The sequence below is a fragment of the Vulpes lagopus genome, chromosome 12 (genome assembly GCF_018345385.1).
Source record: "Vulpes lagopus strain Blue_001 chromosome 12, ASM1834538v1, whole genome shotgun sequence".
In the NCBI taxonomy this organism is placed as follows: Eukaryota; Metazoa; Chordata; class Mammalia; order Carnivora; family Canidae; genus Vulpes; species Vulpes lagopus.
The window spans coordinates 9,956,590-9,978,537 of NC_054835.1; the positions used below are offsets into that span (position 1 = coordinate 9,956,590).

A 21,948-nucleotide genomic window follows, 5' to 3' on the forward strand; every position below is an offset into this window, starting at 1 on the left:
TTGCTGGCTCTTTCCGCTTCTCCTGCATACAAATAAACTGGTAACCATGCAAGACTTCCTATTTGAACACAGAATGGGAGTCTGTATCTCATTCAAACTAACACAGGAAGTGAAAGAAGAAAACCACAACTCTCAAGTTATAGTAGAAACTGGATTTTAATATAATATTCAAGTCTAGCATTTGCTATTTACAACAAATAAATATTGCCCCTCCCCAACTGGTAAACTTTTTTTTTTTTTTTTTGCCTTTTATACAAATATTCAACACCCCTCCCCTTCCCCCAAATTCTCCTTTCCCACTAACCCCCGTCTCTTGTGGTCTCGTGAAGCCCAGGGTGCAGTGATGAATGGCACTTGCAGTGTCTTGAGATTCGATGTGAATGGGACTCAGCTGAGACCATTCTCACTCACCAGGCAGAGTGTGATCTGTGAAAAAGGGTCCCCCTCCTCCTCTCCTGGGGGAGGGCTGGATGGGGGTGGGCGAGACTCCCTCACTCTGTTGGCCCCGATGGTGGAATCTTTGGTGCAGCCTGGGAAAGGCTAGCGTGGTGGAAAGAGGGGCCAGGACCCAAGAAGGGCGTGGGCCGATGCCCGTGGGCATGAGGAGAGCAGTGCAGTGGTCGGACCCAGTGGATGAGTGGGTGCCCTGGGGTGCTCATGGGCACAGGTGGCAGTGATCCACACCTGAGCAGGTGTGAGGGAAATGCACAGAGGGCAGTGCCCGGCAGCATGCAGGGCTCCATGCCCATTGGCAGTGCTCCTTGGCAAAGTCAGCTAGTGCTCTGGTTCCAGAGAGCGGAAGGCACCTAAGGCAGCGAGTGGTCCACGGGAGGCCAGGTCAGCCTTGCAAACAGCAGGCGTCAATCCCGGCAGCAGGAGAGATTCAGGGTGAAACTGGAGTCTGGGGGTGGCCTGAGCTGGCAGTTCAGACAGCAGGTGCCTGCCTGGCCTGGGCCACTGGAGTCTGTAAGTGCTTAGTTACCCAGCCTGCCAGCCCCTGACAGAGCGGTCCTGTGGCTGGCCAGTGCTGGGGACTCATTAGAAGATGCCCTTGGCTATCTTGAGTCCTTTCTGCTTCATGCGAGGGAGAGTTGAGCTGGCGCCATGCCTGACCTTTGTCCCCTTTGTGAAGGTCCGTTTCTTTAGGACAAAGTCATAGTTGGCCGTAGAGTTCATGGCGTAGAATACATTGGCGTTGTCAGGGATCTTCAGCTCTGGCGGAGAGGGACAGAGGGAGGGTCAGTGATGCTTGAGAGCCCTCCCAGGGCTAGCCTGAGACAAAGACCTGGGAGCCCCCAGTGCAACCTCAGGAGTACCAATGATCACTCTCTTTTTTTTTTTTTTAATTAATTAATTAATTAATTAATTTTTACCAATGATCACTCTCAATGACACCTGCTGAGGACAGACTGCTGGACACTCAGGAGATCCAATGACTCTTATTTAAAAAGGGATTCTGAATGAAAAGTCCTTACCTCAGTGTGGAGCTGGCAAAGGGTCATCCATCCCACCCCCCCTGCAGCCTTCAATGACCATGATCTCAAGTTGGAAGAAGCTTCCTAGAATCCAGAACAGCTCCCCTAAATCCTGTCCTACTCAGGATCAAGGCTGGTGGCCTAGCAAAGGGTAGGCCTTGCCCCGGGTCTTTTGTGCCAGGGTCTAGGAGGCCTCCCTGACCCCCTGGGTAGCTCCTCTTCACCCCGACCTGCTGCGGATGGGAGCTTGCAACAACCCGGACCTGCTGAGCTTTGCGCCCCTGCCTCACCTTCCCTACCCTGCCTTAAGCCTCAGTCCTCCTGTCCTGTAAGATGGGGGTCACACTTGTCCTGCTCCTCCTCCCCACCAATATGGTGTGAGAAGGTGAGAGAGGTTCAGGAAACAACTTCTGGGGATGCTGGGGGTCACTACGAACTGTCTGAGCTAATGGCTGGCAGGTCATGGGAAAAACGGGTGAGGGCAGTGTCTACAGTCACCTTTACTGCATGCACATCTAGGTGTAGATATGGATTAACCTCTGGCTTGTTATCTCCTTTGTGGCAATGAGGAAACAGGCACAGATGGCATAAGGGCCATGCCCAAGCTCTCCAAGCCCTGCCATCCGGCTCCTGGTCTCTGCTGGCTCTTGGTTCTATCGCTTTCCCTGCTCTTACCCACTGAGTTATATCCTCGTAGCCTGTTTTTAGTGTCTGCTATGGTCTGATTGTTTGTGTTCCCCTAGATTCATGTGGGAATCCTCATGCCCAAAGTGAGGCTCTGGACCGTGATAAGGTCGTGGGAATGGGAGCCTCAGGAATGGGACTGATGTCTTAGAGGCCACCCAGGAGGCCCTTCCTTCTGCCACGTGAGGGCACAAGGAGAAGGCGGCCATCTGCCCCCTAGGAGAGGCCCTCACCAGAGCCTGACCACACTGGCACCTTCCTTGTGGACTTGCAGCCTCCAGAACGGTGAGAAATAAATCTCAATACCTTATCAGCCCGCCAGTCTATGGTATTTTGTTATAGCATCTGCAGCGTACTTAGATAGTGTCACACGTGCATGGATTTTTTTGAGGCTTAGGTCCACAGCAAGCATGACTCTTTCGGAAACATGTATTTCCCATTTCAGCCACGGTGCCCCTGGGAATGGCCCATGGGCTTGGCCATCTGGCTGCTTAGCCCTGGAAGAAAAGCCTTCTCTCTCTACTCCGGGTGCTGCTAGCTTTGAACTACAAGGGCACATGCCAGGGGCTGGTGAGGAGGGCAGGGCAGGGTGATGTCGGGGCAGTATCTGGGAATGTCCGCCTGGGGCCGGGGTGCGGCGTGTGGTGCTGTTTCCCCTGGGCCCACCCGCCTGGCCCCCCACCCCACCAGCCCTGACTTACTTCGATCATCTGAAATGACTTGCACTAGCTCGTAGTCATCTGGCTCGTCCTCATCCAGGTTGTGTTTGTCCATGGCCTTCCGGATTACGGCCGGAGCCTTATCTTGGCTGGTTACCTAGAGTGGGAAAGGGGGAGACTGTCAGCCAGGGGCCTGGAGAAACCCTGCCACAGGGCAGCAGCAGGGGCCCTGCACACACAGAGGCTCAGCTTCTGGCTGGGTGCTAGGTTTGTGGGGGCCTGGCCACCTTGTCTGGCCCCGGGAGGCCTCTGTGTGGTCACAGGGGGCTTCTCCCAATTGTTCCTGTCCCCCCATTTTCCTACAAGCCTGCCACCTCCTCCCGTGCCACCTTGGAAAACTGCCTGCTCTGGGGGGCTGCTCCCCTTGATCCTGCCCCCTGCGGAACAATGGGACCAGTGAACTCAGGGGACAGACAGCATCTAGGCCCAGCCCTGGAGGTAAGAGAGGCCCTGGCCAGATGCCCTGTAGCCGCCTCTGGCCAGGCCTGCAGAGGCTGGAGGCTGCAGTAGTGCGGTGGGCTGCACAGGCCGATCCCTCTTGCCTCGACCCCAAAGGCCAGAGTGCAGACAGGCCTTGGACATGGGATCATACGGGTAACTGTTAATGGCAGTCAAGCTAGCACGGGGTGGGTATGTAACGGGGCACCTGACCCAGTGTGAGTAGACGGGGGCCTCTGGGGAGTGCAAATAAACGGCTCCTCTGCAGGGTGAGTTCTGGAACATGAGAGGAGTCCCTCCTCTTGCCACCAACACACACAGTGTCTAGAGACACATACCCTTGGCTTGATCTCAAGCCCTAAATGACATCCACTGCCTGACACTGCCGGCCACCTCCACGGCCACCAGCCTGGCATGGTCACTGCTCACCCTGCCCACACTGCCTCCTAACCAGCCTCCCTACGTCTCCTGGCCCCAGCCCACCCCTAGAGATAAGCCCTGAGTTACGACTGCCCTCTGTCTGCTCCAACCACCGGTGGTGCCCATCTTCCTCTGAGGAGATCCAGGCCCCAAGCCCTGAGCCCTTGACCTCAGGCTTCTGGTTGCTCCTCCAAGCCCCACAGCCTCCCTGCTTCCCCTGAGGTGCCTTCTTTGTGGAGCTCTCCCTGGCCCTCGATCTCCACGGGAGCTTCTGACCATTTGTCCTCCCTGGTTCCTGAAAGGTTAGCTCCAGGACGGCGGGTATGGGATGGCGCTCAAGACACGTGCTGCCTGGCAGAGCAAGGGCGCCCTTGTGGCTCACCAGGATGCTCTTGTACATGTTGCCGTTGTCCACGTCCAGGCTGACGCGGATGATGCAGCAGTCGCCCACCTGCTGGTTGTAGAGCGGCAGTGAGGAGCTGTAGCTGCAGACCCCTGAGACGGAGCGCTTGTGGGTGCGGGTGGCGGACACGGGCGTGGTGGAGGCTGAGGAGGAGGAGGTGCTGCTGGAGGCTGAGCTGATGCCGGAGGTCTCCGGGGATGACTGGGAGGTGGACTCCCAGAACTGTGGGGATGGCATGATCAGCAGAAGCCCTAGACCCTGCAGGGCACCGAGGGGATCCTAGGAGCTCTGTTTAGGAGCTTCTTGGCTACTTGTGGGTGGGGCATGGCGACCTGAGCCCAGGCAGGACCATCAGGGGGAAGGGGTGGGGCAGTCACCTTTTTTTCCTGACCGTCGGGGGACTCCGGGACAAAGCTCATGTTGATCTCATCCACATCAGAGCTGGAGGAACCGGCTGAGTGGACGCTGAGTGCGTCGGCAAGGTCCCCGCTGCTGAGGTAGGGGCCGCACCTGAGCTGGTCGCAGGACTTGGAGTGAGAGCTGCCACTGGTGCTGAGCTCTGTGCTGGGGGCCTGGCGGCTGCATGGGAGGATCAGCTCACTGGGGGGCCCTCCCCCGGGAGAACGTGCCCAGGTAGGGAACGGTGCCCTGGATGTGCCCGGGGAAACATCCCACCCCAGGCCCTACACTCCACATTCTGGGCTCTGCACCTAGTGCTTGGTCAATCACCAGCCCCGCATCTGTCCCTGTTTTGGGAGTAATCAATTTAGGATCACTCTACTTTGCGCAGGAGAAAGCAGGCCCAGAGGGGGAAGACAAGGGGGCCAAGGCTTCCCTAAGCCAGGGGGGAGCCCTTCCTGCCAGCCCAGGCACTCACTCGCTCCAGCGCTTGACAATGGCCGTGTTCTTCTTGGCTTTGAGGGTGTTGCTTGCCGACTCGGAGGGGGGCTCCAGCTCACAGGACAGGTTGTAGCTACAGGACAGATGGGAGCCATGAGGCTGGCAGGGGGGTCACACCCAGGTCCCCCTCCTGGAACCTGCCCGGCAGCGGAGGTCCAGACACCCCGATCTTGCTGACCAAGATCCCACACCACTGGCTCCCTGGGCTGGCCCAGTTCCTGCGCAGCTATACCTCTCCGTCTCGCTGAGCCGCTCCATGGCCCGGAACCAGGCCCCAAAGTGCTCCTCGGGTGCGATGCTGTAATTGTTGCATGCCGATTGGAGCAGCTTGATCTGGGCGATCACCTCGAATTCCTGGGGCCGGAGGGAAGGGCAGGATGGTGTGGGGTGTGGATGGGGTGCAGGGTGTGGCTTGGGGCCCTGGGTCTCTACATCCCCTCCTGCTTTCTACTCCTTCCCGGGCCTACCCTGTCCCTGGAGCTGGGTCCAAACAACCCTTCCCAGGAAGTCGTCCCTGCCCTGGCCTCCTGCGCCCACCCTCCTGTGTATCCAGCTCTCCCAAATATAACAGGAATCGGGGTGGGTGGGTGGGTCTCTGGTTTCCACATCTTGGCCTACACCTGTGGCCTGCAGCTGCTCACCTTCCTCCTCTTCTCGAAGTTAATCAGTCTTCCCTGGAAGGCAAACAGCCAGAGACCATCAGAAAGTGGCCCCTTGCCTGCGACCACCAGTCAACTTCTCTCCAGCTGCACTACCCACAGAACACACCAGGGGGCAGGTGGGTGCACATACCCATGGCCCTGGGTCCTGGGGGGGGGGGGTGGGCAGAGTCTCAAGGAACTTCTTACCCAACTCTGACGAGGGGTGGGGATACTGAGGCCTGGGACAGGAAGGCCCAGCTTGGCCACACCGTGCCTGACCCTGGAGGGTGGGGGCCACAACCTGAGGGAGGGCTTTGTGGAGCCGGGCCAAACCCTCCTGTAGCTCTAGGCCTCACCAGCCGGGCACCTACCTCTTCACACATTGGTGAGGCGGGCAGGTGCCCTGGCATGTGGTACCTGTGAGGTATGCCTGGAGCTGAGAGCTCCGGGCTCAGTGGGAGTGCTTCCCCCTGGGGCTCCAGGACCCTGGCCCTGCTCCCACCCTGGCCAGGCCCCCAGGGCTCACTCACATACAGATAGTCCTTCATCGCGGTGTCCAGCATCACCAAGTCTGTGAGGAACGTGCCCAGGTAGGGAACGGTGCCCTGGATGACACCCTGTGACATGAGGGTAGGGCGGATGAGCCAGGGCCAAGACTTCCCTCAGCCTCAGCCTCACCGTAGCCTCCCACTTAGAGCTGCCTGGGGACCTTTAGCTGCCTCCCCTAGACTCTCTCCTAGTGTCCATGGACCCCAAACTCCCTCTCATCACCTGCCGGGCCTGGTGTCTGGCACACGGCCAAGGTTCTGTGGCTCTCGGACCCTCCCCACCCCTAAACCCACCATGAGCTTGGCCCTCCTGGACCATTGCCCTGGTGGCCGCCACCAGCACAGTTAAGTCACCAGGTGGTCAGGGTGTGCCCCCCCCCCCCCCCGCCAGGGCCCAGAGGAGGTCAGATGTAGGGGGCACAGCAGGCACTGCAGCAGCAGGGGGCGGGCTGGGGGTGACCTTCCTCTCCTCACCCAGAGGCCGGCCCCTGCCTCTCTCCAGACTCCCATATGCTCACCGTTTCCTTTGGTCGCTTCTGGGCTCTCTTGGGGTTCATCTCCAGAGTGGCAAACTTGGAGGTCCCTTCCTGCCATGGTTGAGGGCAGGGTCAGTGAGGCCTTCCTCTCCTCCCCAGCCTGGGCCCCGGTCACTGGTACAAATGCTCTGCCACCACCAGGGTGGCAACTGGCCCTCACTGGGTGTGGGAACATGGGCCAGCAGCCTGGCCTCCTGTGGGGCCTCCAGGAACTCAACATCCCACGTCTGTTCCTGTCACTGTTCTGCCCTCACCCACTCCGAGGTGGGGGCTCTGCACAAAGCTCCTGAGCATTCCTTTTCTCCTTGCACCTCACTGCCTCCCCATGAGTCCTGAGACCAGAGGGGCCCCAAGCTCCTCATTCCTCCATTTTCCGAGATGGGCAGTAACTCAGAGGAGAGTCTCCTCTCCAGCTTCTGCTAACTGGTCTTCCGGCTCATTTGGGGCCCTGTGGTGAGAGCCCAAGACTCCCTGGGATCCTCTGTGGCGTCTGGCCCAGGGCAGAGTGAGGATCCCCCAGTGCACCCAGAGCTGCCTCCCGGGGCTGCTCATTTGGTTCCAAGTCTGGTCAGCCCCTTTGGGATTTGGCCTCCCTCTGCGGTTCCTCATCCCTGGTCAGGCAGGCAGGCAGGCTGGCTGCCCTCTCCTTGAGCTGCAGTGTAGACAGAAGGAGCCTCCCACCCCTGGCCCATCCACCCAGCAGCATGGAGGAAGCAGGAAACCTACTAATCCTGCCAGCTCACCCATCCCTTCTGGAACACCCCAGCTGCTCCCACATCAACCCATTGCCAGGGCCTCCTGGTCCTCAAACTGCCCCCCCCCACAATGGCCACAAACCAAAAAGATCCTCCTCTCCCCAAAGTCCAGACAAGACAGGACTGGTGTTCTTCACACAAACTTTCACTGAGAACTTTCCTCCTCTGGCCGGGCCTTACCTTGATGAGCAGCTCTCTGCTCAGAGAATAGTTGTTCTCATCTGAGAAGATCTCTGACAGCTTCTGGAAGACTCGGAAACTGTCCCTGAGGGAAGGAAGGACAGGTTTGGGAATGGCACGATGGGCATGAGCACTGAACTGTTTCTAGAACCCACAGACCCGAACTGCCTGGACGGGTGGTTTGCACCCAGGGTCCTGCGGGGCCCTAAGTGCTCTGTGGACCTGGTGGGGAGAACTCCGTGTGTGTGGTCATCCTGATCCTGTGTGTCTGTCACCAGTACACACAGGAAAATCTCCAGTGTGGCTCCACCCAGTAGCGGACAGATAACTGAGTCCCAAGGCAGAACTACTGGCCTGAGGCCAATGGATGCTTTGGGGTCCCACCAGCAGGCCCACCCCAGAATTCACAGCCTCCTGGCAGGTCCCGGGTCCCTCCTGGTGCTCCTTCAGAGAGATGCCTGCCCACCTGGAAACTTCCTCCCATGTCTTCTTCAGCCGGTGGACAGAGTTGCTCTGTAGGGCTGACAGGATAGCGTAGAGTGACGAGAAGTTCTTGAGGACCCGGCACTCCTGGTGGAGGGACAGAAGGGCCGAGGTATGGCTTCAGTCCCTACAGCCAGGACCTCCCGTCCTCGGTAAGACGGACGCCTGCCCGCAGAGCCCCCGGGGTGCCCCTGGGCCTGGTCAGGAGAGGAGGATGTGGGGTCAGCCTAAGGGAGGGGGTTACAGGGGAGTGAGCACCTAGGTGGCGGGATGTGTGAGTCAAGCTTGGCGTGTCCCTTGGAAGGACGGGCCTGGGGTCTCCACAGGGCCTTGGAGTTCAGACCACAGCCCTGGGGTCAGATAAAGTGAGAAGGGGGTTCCCAGGGCCCCTGTGAGGCCTACCCTGGCCACCTCGATCCAGTGCTCCACTACCCTGGCCCTGTCCCGGGCTGTCACACTCCGGTCCCCCAGGCAGGTGGTGATGACACAGTTGGCCACACTGTTGAACTGTGTGACAGTGGCGCGGACGGTGGGTGCCAGGTGCTCCTTGCCCTTCTTGTCCCGCTGGGACCAGATGGAGCCCAGGCAGTGGTAGGGCACCACCTTCTTGAACAGCTCCTGGGGATCGTGGGGAGTGTCACCGGGCTCTGCCACAGCAGTGACCACACCTCCCCAGTCCCTGGCAGGGTCCCTGGTCAGGGCTTGAGCCTTGCAGGGCCGGGGGTGGGGAGGGGATGGTGCAGGTCCCTGGACTTTGTTCTCTGCCTGCCGTGCATGCCCAGCATGAGTGACCCAGGATGACACACTAGAGGAAAGGGGCTTTGGCATTTTTGGCAGCTCATCCTCACTAACTGCAAGCACAGAAGGTGGCTCACTCATAGCTGCGCATACTGGGTGGCACCTGCCACTCCCTGTCAGGTCTCAGGTCTGCCCCCCTCCTGCACCCCCATCCAGATGCGCACTCGCTGTGGCTGCTATGCCTATGGGCTCCGCTGTCTGCCATAAGCTAGTACACAGCAGGTGCCTCATAAATGCTGAGGATGGTGAGGCCTCAGGGAGATAGGAGGGCGACCCGTGGAGCTGGATGCACCTCAGTGAGCTCCATTCCTTTCCCCTACCCAGCCTTCAACTGTCTTGCCTCCTGTAATCCGCAGTCCCTGTGTGGAGGGTTGGGCTGGGAAGAGTCCCATCTATATGTCCACAGTCCAGAGACCACATGCTGAATCCTGGTGGAACTGGGACATGGACCCCGACATCAGTTCTGGACCAGGGAATGGCAGGGAATGGACCGGATGCCAGGGGAAGGTACCCTGCCTGCCCTGCCCAGGAAAGGAGCTCACCGCATCCATCAGTGTAAACTGCTCCGCCACCAGGTCAGGAGGGAAGGTCAAGACATGAGGCTTCTCATTCAGGCCATTTTCTGCAGCCACAGGCGAAGGCCAGGGAGGCTCGGGTGCGGGAGCTGCCTCTAGCTCTAGAGTTTGTGACAGAGCTGGCTCTAGCTCTGGAGCTGGTGCTAGAGCTGGTTCTAGCTCTGGAGCTGGTGCTAGAGCTGGTTCTAGCTCTAGAGCTGGAGCTGGTTCTAGCTCTGGAGCTGGTGCTGGTTCTAGCTCTGGAGCTGGTGCTGGAGCTGACTGTCGCTCTAGAGCTGGGGCTGGGGCTGGTGCTGGAGCTGGTGCTGGAGCTGACTGTAGCTCTGGAGTGGGCACGAGAGGTGGTGCTAAAGCTGGCTCTAGTTCTGGAGCTGTTTTTAGAACTGGCATTGGAGCTGGCGACAGAGCTAGAGGAGGAGAGAAGTCTCCATGTGTCTTTGCAGAAACAGAACATGTCTCTGAGTCTCCCAGGGGAGCCACAGTCAAGAACCCCTACCGTGGTGTCCCCGCAATGCCGTCCCCCAGCTGGGTGCTCTGAGGCCAATCTTGGCTCCTGGCCCCACCCCAGCCTCTGGGGGCTCCTCCCTGTGGGGCCCAGCACCCACCCATGCCCAGACACCCACAGACACCCTGCCCCAGCTTCTCACCCTCAGGCTCGGCTTCAGTGAGTTCTGAATGCTCCAACTGGGCCAAAAGAAGGTGGGCACGGCGCTCCAGGTCGGAGCCGGGCATGTTGAGCTGCACATAGGCCACCAGCTGCTTAAGGCAGGGAAAGTCTGGGGGCTGACAAAAGTCTTCCGAATACTGGTCCAGCCAGGTGCCCAGAATGGAGGAGATGGCACTAGAGGCAGGAGGGCAGACAGCAGCTCAGGAGCCTGGCCCTTCCTCCCACACAGACCCCTGAGCCCCTGGGGATGGTCCAGCCCGACGCCGGGCCCACCCCAGCCCACCCCCAAGGCCACCCAGGTAGGGGCAGGTCTGGGCAGCAGGTGGGGCTGGATGTCCCCACAGCGGGGAGCCCTCCATCCATGGTGTGAGCGCCCCTGCCTGTCTCAGGGGAGCAGACCCCCCTCCCCTGTCTGAGTCCCCCCTCTGCACTGGAGATGCCAGGAGGGTGGACTGGGGGTGCTCTCTGACTCCTGTGCTCCTGCAGGAGAGGCCCCCACACCTCTGCCCTGCAGCAGGAATCACAGGATATGAGGGGCCAGGCTCGGCCCAGCACCCCTGCCACCCCAAAGCCCCGCATGTCCCCCACCTGGGAGACGGGGCCCTCCCATCAGACCCAAAGTCCACTCACTTTTTTAACTGGTCCTGGGGTCCACCATCTTCATCAGAATAAGGGAGAATGCATCCGTATCTAGAGGAGGCCGTGAGGGCGTCACATCTACCGTACCTGCTATGATGTCTAGGGTTACCAGCTGACTCCCCGACTAGAGCGGGAGCCCGGAGCCCAGGGAGTTGTGTCTGCCGCGGACACTGAATCATGCACAGTGTCCTGAAGGGGCTTCATGTCCATTTGGCGACTGAATGAAGCCCACCCAGCAGCTTCCAAGTGGCTGAGTGGGTCTGGGGCCCCCTGCCAGCCCCCAGGGCTCCCTGCTCTGGCAACACCCAGGATGGGGCCCCGGATGGAATCTGCGACCTCCTCACAGCTAGACTGTGAGGAGAGTGGCTTTGCCCCGACACAGGATCCGGGGCCTGAGGCAGAGAGCTTCTCCGGGGTGGAGAGGACCCACCTCAGCCCCAGGACCCCCCTCTCCATGGGCTGGCCATAGGGTCAGCACTGTTGGGGTACTTGTCCCAAAGGTCAGACCAGAACCCTCTGTGTGGGGGCTCAGGCCTCATGGCACACAGGGTCCACACAAGACACCCGAGGCTCAGAGACGGCAAGTGCCAAACCAAAGACACACAGCCAAGTGTTGAGTGGGGAGGTGCTGTAGGGCACAGAGGCCCTGCTCACCTTTTGAACAGAAGGTCCAGGACCTGCTGGGTGGTGGTGAAGGCTCGGTAGGTGCACAGGAAGATAGTGACGTAGGAGAGGTCGCTGCCCTGGAAGGCAGGTACCAAGTGTTCCACCAGCTTCTCCAGCGTGCCTGCCTTCACCGTTCGCACCTTGCAGGTCTCATACAGGTGCAGGGCCGACTCGTTCTCACACTGGAGTGGGGACAAAGGAGGGGTGTATGGTCAGTGGTGGCACCAGGGACTGCCAGGAGGGTGGCAGACCAGAGCTCAGACAAAGCCCCAGGTGCCCCGTGTGTGGCCAAAGAGGAGACGTGTGTGCCCCCAGCAGGAAAACAAGCTCAGCTTTGGAAGTGGAATTTGAGATGGGGAATCACAAAAAACACAAACACGACCGTTCCAGGTCAGTCTGTGGGCTGGACTGAATGACAGCACCTCAGTGGAAGAGCACTGCCCCCATGAGTCCTGGAAAAACATGCCCATTCTAGAGACGAGGAAACGGAGTCTTCTTCTGGGAAGATACACGGGATGCTCAGTGCAGCACCGGGGAATGGCTGCAGCAAGGAATCAAGTCAAGGCCCTCAGCACTGAAAGGCCGAATCGCTGTGACAACTTGCCTCCCTTCTGGAATGTTCCGCAGCTAGTGGAGTCAGGCCCTGCCCCTGACCTGGAGGGGTCACATGGCTGTGCTCCAGGAAGCAGTAAATTATATAGGAGCCTGAGCCTCGGCCCCTTGGGAGTAAAACTAGCCCTTTTAAGTGTGGTGACGTGGAAGGCTTGCAGGTATGCAGGGAGGCAGGCGCTGACTGCTAGCTACTACCTGAGACAGCGGAGGGCAGGATCAGACTGAGGCAAAATCCAAAATCACCTGGGGCCCAATGTGAAGGGGAAACAGTAGAAAAGTGTCTTTTTTGATGTTCATACAAATATGTGCAGACTGACCTTTTTTCTTTCTTTCTTTCTTTTTTTTTTTTGAGAGAGAGGCGGAGGGAGGGAGCAAACAGTGGGGAGAGGCAGAAGGAGAGGGAGAATCGTAAGCAGGCTCCACACCCAGCGCAGGGCAGACACTGGGCTTGATCTCACAACCCTGAAATCACCATCTGAGCCAATATCAAGAGTTGGACACTTAACCAACTGAGCCGACCGGGCGCCCCGGTGCAGAGTGACTTTGCTCCTGGCCAAGCCCAGGGCTGGACCGTGGGGAGGGGCAGGTTCCTTTGGGAGCCGGATGAGGAACCCTCAGTGGAGAAGGCTCTGGGAGGGAGCCCAGCACAGCAGCCAGAGCCTGGAAGCCGGGGCGTGCCCGGGCGCACTCACCCCCAGCCAGCGCTGGCCCTTGTTGGCGCTGTGGTGTGCCTGCACTTTCCGCAGGGAGATGGAGTAGATGACCCCGTTGACCAGCTCCTCGCCGATCTCCTGTGTGCAGCTCTGCAGAGATAGTGCCCGGCCGCCGGGCAGGGGCATCAGGGGCTGCCTCCTGGGGCCTCCCTCCCCAGCTGAGGTGCCCCGTCCACACAGGCCCCCTGGCGGGAGTCACGGTGGGGCAAGCACTCCCTGTCCCACCCCCTCACAAGCTAGCTGTGAACATGAGCCCCTCAGGCTCCCGAAGCCCCCAGCAACCTGCTCACACCCAGGTGGGGTCACCCCCACCCCCACCCCCAAGATGGGTATTGGTTTTCAGTCATTTCAGATGAGCACATGGAGGCTGAGAGAAGGGCCTAAGTCATGCCACTGTGGCTAAACGGCAAAGCCAGGACCCCAGGGCCCTGACATGGCGCCTCCCGCGTGGCCCTCCTCCTCCCTCCTTGGCCCATCCTGCCCCCACCCCAGCTGACCCACAGGTGGGGGCAGCTCCTCCCGGCGCAGCCCTGGAGTCAGCATCATGGATCTGGAGCAGATGCTGGGTATCCCCAACAGCCACATCCGAGGCCACTTCCTTCCCTTTCTGCTCATTCATGCCCTTGTGCCTTCTTGGGCAACAGAGGAGTTCCCGGTTCCCTGTGTGTCATCACGTGCACGGGGACAGGGTGATAAAGTGACAGTGCAGGCATCTGGGCAGATGACTGGGGTTTCACAGGACCCGAAATCACGGGGCTTTGGCTGGGACAGGAAGGGGGGGATCATCTGGCTGCTCCCTGGGCCCACAGCAGCAAGGAAAGGCCCTTGTTTTATGAGGCAGTGACTCCTCCCGCCAGGCAGGCTGGCCCGGGGGCTGTGACCATCAGGCCCTGGCTGGCTGAGGCCACTGAGCCATGTGGCCCTGGGCTCTGCAGCCCCCTTGCCCATAGGTCTCTGTCCCAGGAAGGGTGAGCCTGCCATGGGGAGAGGGGCCTCTGAGTTTAGGAAAGAGCTGGGAGGTGCCAGCTGGCAGAGGGCCATCGACTCCAGGGTCTGTACCAGTGGTTGGGACCGCGGCTCACTGCCCTAACCCAAGGCAGGCGTGGAGCTTACAGAAGACTGGGAAAAAAGTGCTGACTCAGCCCACCCACATCCTTCCCTGGAGCCCTGGGCCTTAGCGGGGCCCCTACTGCAGCCCTGCGGCCAGCAAGGGGTGCCTGGGCCTCTCACCTCCTGCCCACCCGTGTGGGCCGCGCGAGGCCAGCTGCCCTCTGCAGGGCCACTTCCTTTGACCTGTGGCTGCCCTCCCACACTGGGCACTGGACCAACGGGGAAGCCGCTGCCATCACATTCTCTCCGGAAAAGGAGAGCCAGCCTGTTTCTGGGAAGTTAGCAGGGAACCCACAGGCAGAGGTCCCCCTGAGTGGCACCACCCACACCCACACCCCTTAAATAACCCAGGCTTGTGGAGGTCCAACCCCTCCAGCGAGGAGAGGAAACCCCTCCTGAAGCAGAAAAGCTGAGACGTATGCTCACGTTCCCTCCTCCATCTGGAAGAGCCCACAGAGGAGACAGGCCTCAGAGACCAGCTGTCCTCCTGCTGGGCGGGGGCCCCAGCACCCTGGCATGTCCTCAGGGGTCCGTGGCCACTTCCTGCAGGGGCCGAGAGGCTCGGCTGGAAGGGCCTGCCCTTTCTCCAGGGTTTTCTTAGCCATATGTGGCCCAGCTGGGAGGAACACCCGGGTTGCTGGCAGGGGTCTGGAGGCTTCCCCACGCAGGACCGGCCCTGCCAGAGGGCCCTGGACTTGACCTCCACATGGCACCTGGCTCCTTAGTGGGGCTCCATCAAGGCCCCTGGGCCAGGCCAGCCATGGCGGGGGCTGCGGGCAGGTGGCTGCTGTGCCCTGGCAGATCCAGATAGCGGGGGAGGGGTGTGGGGGGGTGGGGCCTCCAGTGAGCCATGGGCCTCACTGGCAGAGCAGCTGGCCTGCGCATCACATGGTCCTTGAGCCCCTCCCCCACCTCCCAGGGGCCCCCTTCTGCCGGCCTTGGAAGGGGGGTGGGAGGTGGGGCGGGATGCCAGGAGCCACACTGGCTGGGACCCGGGACTCACTGCCCTGTCACACAGATGGGGAGCTACTCTGGCTCCTTCACACCGCTGCTGCCAGAGGAACAAAAGCAGAGCCTCAGAGCAATGCTGCGGGCGGGCGGCATTTAAACCACCTCCTGAGAGATGACACAGGAGCAGGCTCTAAAGCAAACTGCTCCCGGGCCCAGGCAGCAAGTGGCAGAGTGGGGCATTTGTTTCCTGCTCCTACCTCCATCCAGGGACAGAGCAGGGAAGCAGCCATCGGCCTGGCATCTGCCCCTCAGGACCCTCCAGGCCACCCTCTGGGCAGAGTGCACCCAGGCCCAGCAGCAGGGCCTGGGGCTCCTGGGGGACGATGGGAGTGGCCTACCAAACAGCAGATGTCCTGAGGGAAGGCCCCTGCAGGCTTCTAGAGGGAATAGAATGCCACAGGGATGCCAGGTCCCCAGGGCCCTGGCACCCAGCTGGCAGCTGTGCCTCACACGCGGCCTGGCCTTCCACAGCTTGGGTCAAGGGGAGTGAGGGTAGAGCGGTGTCCAGGCCCTGGTAAGCAGAAGCCAGCAAAATGGGCACCTAGGTGCCCCATATTCTGCTGTCCCTCTGAGTGCAGCCCAGAGCCCCAGGGACAAGGAGGAGAAGCAGCCCCAGTGTCACCTGATCAGCCTTCTCAGGGTGACAGGCCAGCAGGATGCCTGTCCCCAGATGACTGCAGGCCAGGCCCTGTTCCCTCGATGGAGAATAATGGGGTTGCCAGGGCCCATCCCACCTCCTATTTTGGGATAAATCTGAGGGGACCTGCTGGCTTTTCCCCAGGCCTGCCATCTCTCCCGGAAGGTGGCTCGTGCTTGTGCACATGGAGATGGCACCTTCACACTGATCACCCCTTTGCTCTCCTTGGGTGCCTATAATGAGGGGCCATAAGGGGCCTCCGGACCCACAGGTGCCTCCCCTGCAGACTGGCTCCTCCTAAGGAGACCTGGTCCAGGGCCAAGGCACACGGAGAGGAAGCGCTGGATCTTGTACCAGCATGTCCTCCTGTCTCCTCTTCAGGCCACATGTGGAGACCCGCTTCCACTCGGGCAGGGCGGGGGTGGCTCCGATCATAGGGCTTCCACATGCGTGAAACGGGGTCCTTACTGTATCCTGCTGAGCCACGGTCCAGAGGCCACCCCAGGCCCTCCCCTGGATACTGGTCAGCACCCTGCAGCCCTGGGCACATGAGGCCCCGCAGGGCCTACCAGACCTCAGGACTGTGTCTCTCATGAAGAGCTCTGACTTCCAGCTTTGCCAGCCTCTCTGCCCCTGGCCTCAGGGAGCTCACCTGTGAGATGGGAAGAGCAGCAGCTTTCTACAGGCCAACAGTGGGGGTCCAGAGAAGGCACACAGAACGCCCAGCTCAGCACCTAGCACGTGAGGGCACCCAGGAAGCCAGAACAAAAGGTGTTGGGCACCATCTGCTGACCACAGCCCCCAGGAGCTTCTGATGGACACCTGGTGGGGTGGGGAGTGGGGGCCCCTGAGGGCCCCTGTGGGAGATTCCAGGAAGGCCAGTCCGTACAGAAAGGGCAGGAGTTCTAAAACTGCCTGAGCCAGCCTTGCAGCTTTCAGACTTTCTGGCGTTTTGCTCAAATGCAGGAGATGGATTAGAAGGCCTGATCAGCCCTCCTGGACTCTGGGGACAGTTTAAATGTGGCATCCTGCACGCGGGTGCAGAGTGGAGAGAGCAAGGCAGAGGGTCTGGGCTGAGGAGAGAATCCAGGATTTTTCGAGTCCAAGTTCTGGTTCATCTCTCGGCCCATAAGCTCCAAACAAGTAGAAGAGAAGAAAAAGCCCTGTGGCCTGTGGACACAGACGGGACCCAGTGGGAACCCCAGGTCAGCCCCAGATGGAGGTGGGCTGTACTCAGGACCACCGCACATTGCAGCCCACAGGGGCAGCCATGGCTGGGGACCTGCAGGTTCCTGGTTGCCAGGGCAACCAGGGAGCTTGGTGACCCCAGAAACTAGAGGTTAGCGACCAGCCTTGGTGAGTCCCCAAAGAAGCTGTCCCCACAAACCCTCTCCACCAGCCGGAGCCCAGTTACTCATTACCATGTTAAGAGGAAGAAGGATAGATTTCTCAGGTGGGGAGGTGTGATGGGACCTCCACACTGGCCCTGCCCACCACCTGTTCCCTTGTCCATCCAGGGTGGGCTCCTGGCTGTCAGGCCACCACAGATCAAGCCTTTGAAGGAGTGTAGCTGGTGACAGCAGAGGAGGGTGGTCCAGTCCCAAGAGCCACAACCACAAGCGTCTACCACCAACCACAGTGTCCCATGTCTATGGGCACTTCCTGGGTACCAGGCTTTTTACACACTTATCACATTTAATCCTCCAACACCTGACTTGATGGGTGAGGGAAGAGCTGGGTGGGGAGCTCTCTCAGGTCAGGAGCCAGGGAGTGGCAGCCAAGGCAGGGGTTTTAACCATGGCCTATGAATCTCCCACCTATGAATCTCCTGTCTAGGCCTGCCTGCTGTCTTGCTCTTCTGTGGCTGCCACATTCACGACCTCAGAGCAGAGTCCAGGGCTGAGAAGGCCTTCCTCAGGTGACACCCCTGGTTGGGCATGGTGGGTGGTTTGCTGGGGTTCTTCCTGTGGGCCTAGAGGTCAGCCATAGGACCCAGGCCTGGGAAGCACCACGCCAATGGTGTGGGGCAGCAGGGCAGCAAAACCCCAAAGCCCAGGGCACGGGCACTGCCCTGGTACCTGGTCAGACAACACAATCATGACAGCCGCCACCTGCCTGGCTCTGACACTGTGCCAGACACTATGGGGACTGCCTGTCAGGCTGCTGCTCTCACTCAGGCCTCACCTGAACCCTGGGGAAGAACTGGTATCAGGCCCATTTTACAGATGAGGAAACTGAGGCTCCGGAGTGGGAGAAAAGTATCTAACGCTGCAAGGGGCCAAGCTGGCATATCCCTGCAGCTCTCTGCCCTCAGAGCCCCAGCTCTTGGCCCAACCAGTGTGCACAACCCCACCCCATGGTTCCGAATGCACAGTGCCGTCTGAGCATCTGATGGTCCCCGGAGTGCAGAGGCAACACCCACACCCGAGAGCTCCCCAAATGCAGGCCCTTGAGCTGTGTGCCCCTGCCCTGCTCACCAAGCAATCCTCTAGTTGTCATGTGCTTCCTCCCAGCTGCGGGCCGCCAGAGTCGCTTCACTAGGGCTGCGTGTCCAGGAACACTGCGTCTCTGAGCCCCGGAGGCTAGAAGCCTGAGCCCAGGACAGAGTGGCCACCACACGGTGTCATGCCCTAGGAGCCATCTGGGCGGCTGGCTAGCAGCCCTTGGGAGCCAGTCCTGACTCCTGGGCACGGTGTCCTGAGAGCACCCCCACTGGCTTGTCAGAGGCTGCCCAGGGCCTGTGCATAATTAGTCCAACTCCTCCTTCCGGCAGTGAAGACAGGGCCTGGAAACACAGGCCCAGCTTCCAGGTTGAGGATGGAACTGAGCCCTGCCTGGGAGCAGGCACCCAAGCCTGTGTCCTACCACCCCTGCTGCTCCTGGGAGACAGCTGGCATGCTTAAATGCCTCCTACCTAGAGAAGGAAGGAGGGCCCGGTATGAGCCAGCCTGCCTCCCCTTCCTCTTCTCCCAGGACCCCTGGGGAGTAAAGCAAGAGGGGACCCCCAGGGTCTGTGGGAGCCCAGCAGGTGGTAGTCAGCTGCCCCCAGAACTCCACAGGCCCTGAGGCCTGCAGTGGCCTCCTCACTGATTACAGTATGCAGATAGATAAAGACCCCTCACAAGGCTATGCCTCCAGGGCCTCCAGTGTCAAAGGCAAATCAGCCCTGAAGGTTAAACTGAAGAGCTATACAAAGTGTGGAGACACCAGATGACCAAGAAGGAGGCGGGGTGGGGAGGGGCACACGATGGGACTCTCCCATTCATTTCTACCCAAAGAACAGAGAAGCCCTCATTCCATTCCATCCAGACTGTGATCAGGCCTTGAGGTCTCACACGGTGGGGGGTTCTGGGGGGGTCTGAGTCCTGTCTCTGCCACTTACTAGCTGGGTGAGTTTGTGCAATCTAGCCTCAGGGGATTCATCTGTGAAATGGGCAATCTGTAGTCCCGCCAGCAAAGAGACAAGACTGCACGCAAATTACTCAGTACAGGGCCTCCCGCAAAGCACTGGCTCACGTCTGCTGTTTCTAAACCTCTGCGGTCCAGCGGTGGGCTTGCTCCTTCCTAGAAGCTCTCCCCAGTGTCCTCTGACCCTGAGGACTTTGGCCTCCCTACCCTTCACTTGACCGGGGGCTTCTGGGCTGCCCAGGCCTGGTTCTGTTCCCCTGTCCTCCTTCATGCATTTAAAACTGCCTCGAAAGTACACGCTGCCCTATCCTTCTCTGATCCCTGCAGTGGGCTTTTGCATACAGTAGGCACCCAATAAAGAACAGCCCACATTCAAATCTTGGGGGCACCTTAGCTCTGCGTACATTAAGATCAGAGACTTCACTTCTCTGACCTCCCATCTACTGTAAAGTGCGATTGACAACTACTCTGCAGGGCTGGTCAAAGCCAGCTGGAGTGAGGGGCGGTGCCTATAACCAGGAGATGCTCCCAACGGGACCTCCTCCAGCCTGGCCAAGGCAGTAGGCTGCTCAGAGACAAGGGCACAGGCTAGGTGAATTCCAGAAAAGCACAGAACCCCTCAGGCCAAGCTGGGTCTGCGGTGACTTGGATCAAGGTGATGAGCGGACGCCCAGATGTGCAAGGACATCTGGCAGCTCAGAGAGGGAAGGACTGGGTCGAGGCGTGGTGGGGAAATGGGCACGGGGGCGAGGGGCAGCCAGAAACTGTCTGGTGGTTTCCAGACAGGACAAGGACCATGAGCTGGGCCGCTTGAGCTCTGGCATGCTACAGAGACCAGGAAATCAGCTCCAGGATGGGGGGGGGGGGGGGGTTGGCAGGAGGGACAGGGACTTCCCCAGCCCCCCTCCCTTCAGCCCATGGTAAATGGTCATTGTGTTTGGTTTCCGGCAGTGGCCTCCTCTCCTGCCAGGACCCTGGTTTTCCTGCCCCCAGCCAGAAGCTTCCCTTTGATTTCTAAACAGCAGCGGCTGTGGCCTGGATCTCAGTGCTGAGGCCGGGAGAGGGAGGGAGCTGGGAAGGGGGAGGGGTGGAGGGGAGGGGGAGGTGCGGGGAAGGCAGACCCCAGGGCTGGGGTAGGGCTCCTTTCCTCTGGGATGCAGATGGACTGAGAGAGAGGAAGAGATGAAGCAAAGGCCTGCCCCACCCAGGCCAGGAACCTGCCCGGCCCCTGTGAGCGCGCAGGCCAGACCCTCCCAGCACACAAAGCCCAAGCCGCTGCCAGACATAATGAAAGTCAGATGAGTACTGGGCTGGTGTCAGGCCTCCCACCCCCATCCTCCCTGGGGGTCGCTCCAGCCGCCAAAGACTGGAGCTGTGGGTGGATGAGGGTTGGAGAGCTCGCCTGGCCCCACTGCCAGCCAAGCTCAGGAGGAGTTTCCCTCCCAAGCCCACAGTTCCCCCACCAAGAGCTACCCTCACCCCTCATCTCCACCCCGCCCCCCCCCCAGCCCTCACTCCCATGCAGGGCATGGAGACAGGCTTTGGCAAATGCGCATCTAGGCCCTGTCTAGGCAGTGGGGACACACAGGGGCCGGAGATCCAGGCTGGAACTCTTGAGCAATACAAGGCTGCTGTGACCTAAAGTGATGGAAAGGAGGGGGTATGGTGGGGGGCCTAACCCGCAGGTGGCTCAAACTTCACCTTAAGGTTCTGGCTTGGCCTAGATGTGCCCTGGGGCCCTGGACCCAGAGAAGGCATCTGTCCAGGTCCCATGCCCAGGCAGGACGCGGCGAGGGGGCCCACCCAGGGATTCCATCACCTCTGCTGAAGTCAGGTGCACAGTCAGGTGGGCGGGGGGAAGGCACCCCCCCAACCCCCTGTGACCCCGTGACCCACTGGGCCCCTCTGCCAGAGCACACCAGAAACAAGAGCCCCAGCCCTCACCTCATTGTCCCCACCCCTATTCCTGACAGGCACACCCTCCTTTTTCTGAAGCCTTCCAATGAATTCAGGTGAATTCAGGGTGTCGGCATATTTTCTAATGAAGCAGAAATGAGTCACTGGTGGGCCGGGGAGGCCCTTCTCCCCATCTCCCTGCGGGGACACCTAGCCGCACAGGTTGGATACCTGTCTGCCCTCCACCGCCCTTCTGCAGGCAGCCCCAGTACGGGATCCCCGCCTGCCCCCCGGAGGTACTGTCTGGGAGGCCCCTCTGGCCTCAGCTGCCCAGGAGGCGTCTGCCCCCCTAACCACGAGCTCGCCGCCCGCCCCGTGAAGCCTGACGCCTGCTGCAGGCCCCGGGCGGGCAGCGGAGAACTGCGGCCCGGCCCGGCCGTCACAAGTTCGCAGTCGCCTGCAGGGACAGCCCGCGGGAACGGGTCTGCCTGGGCCGTGGGCGCGCGGTCCCGGCGGCCCCCCACGCGGCGCCCGGGCTCGGCGAGGAGCGCGGCTCCCCTCCGCGCCGTCACCCACCTCCAGGCGCGGCAGGTCGGGGTCGAGCTGCGTGAAGCTGTGCAGCACCACCGGGCAGCTGTCGGGGCCGCCCACCTCCAGGCGCACGGCGTCCCACACGCTGCGGCTCCGCCGGGAGCCCGGAAACAGCGGCTCGGCGGCGCCCGCAGGCCCGGCCGCCTCGGCCCACATGCGCTGCACCATCGGCGGCTCGCGGGCGCGCGGGGGGCCGGCCGGGCCGCGGGACCCGGGGCGGCGCGGGCGCGGGGCCGGCCCGGCGCGCGGCGGGGGCGGCGGCGGCCCGCGCGGCTCGGCGCTCCCCGAGCTCTGCGCCCGCGGCCCGGCCCCGCGGAGGTCAGGCCGGGGGCGGGGCCTCGGGGCGGGGCCAGCGGCGCGGGGCGGGGCCGCGGGCGGGGGCGGGGCGGCGGGGGCCCGGGGCGTGTGTCCGTGCGCGCGCGCGCGCCCCCGGGGCCGGCCGG

The 21,948-nt window shown here is 60.9% G+C and overlaps 1 protein-coding gene across 6 annotated transcripts; it reads right to left on the reverse strand.

The window, feature by feature from the left end:
- Positions 1-137: 137 nt before the first annotated feature.
- Positions 138-21,741, reverse strand: RALGDS (ral guanine nucleotide dissociation stimulator). 6 transcript variants are annotated; one of them, XM_041726320.1, is made up of 18 exons: positions 21,491-21,741; positions 12,832-12,942; positions 11,516-11,709; positions 10,853-10,912; positions 10,203-10,396; positions 9,523-9,962; positions 8,585-8,800; positions 8,166-8,269; positions 7,700-7,784; positions 6,747-6,815; positions 6,211-6,297; positions 5,681-5,713; positions 5,272-5,393; positions 5,017-5,112; positions 4,517-4,718; positions 4,119-4,397; positions 2,861-2,975; positions 138-1,214 (listed from the first exon to the last, which is right to left on the reverse strand). In XM_041726320.1, exons 1-18 carry the CDS (start codon positions 21,671-21,673, stop codon positions 1,039-1,041), a joined length of 2,766 nt encoding a protein of 921 aa, XP_041582254.1. In that variant the 5' UTR covers positions 21,674-21,741; the 3' UTR covers positions 138-1,038. The 6 variants fall into 6 exon arrangements, with proteins under 6 accessions (XP_041582254.1, XP_041582250.1, XP_041582251.1 ...); XM_041726316.1 differs by having other exon boundaries at positions 10,853-10,951; XM_041726317.1 differs by having other exon boundaries at positions 10,853-10,948; positions 21,491-21,740.
- Between the last annotated feature and the right edge of the window lie 207 nt (positions 21,742-21,948).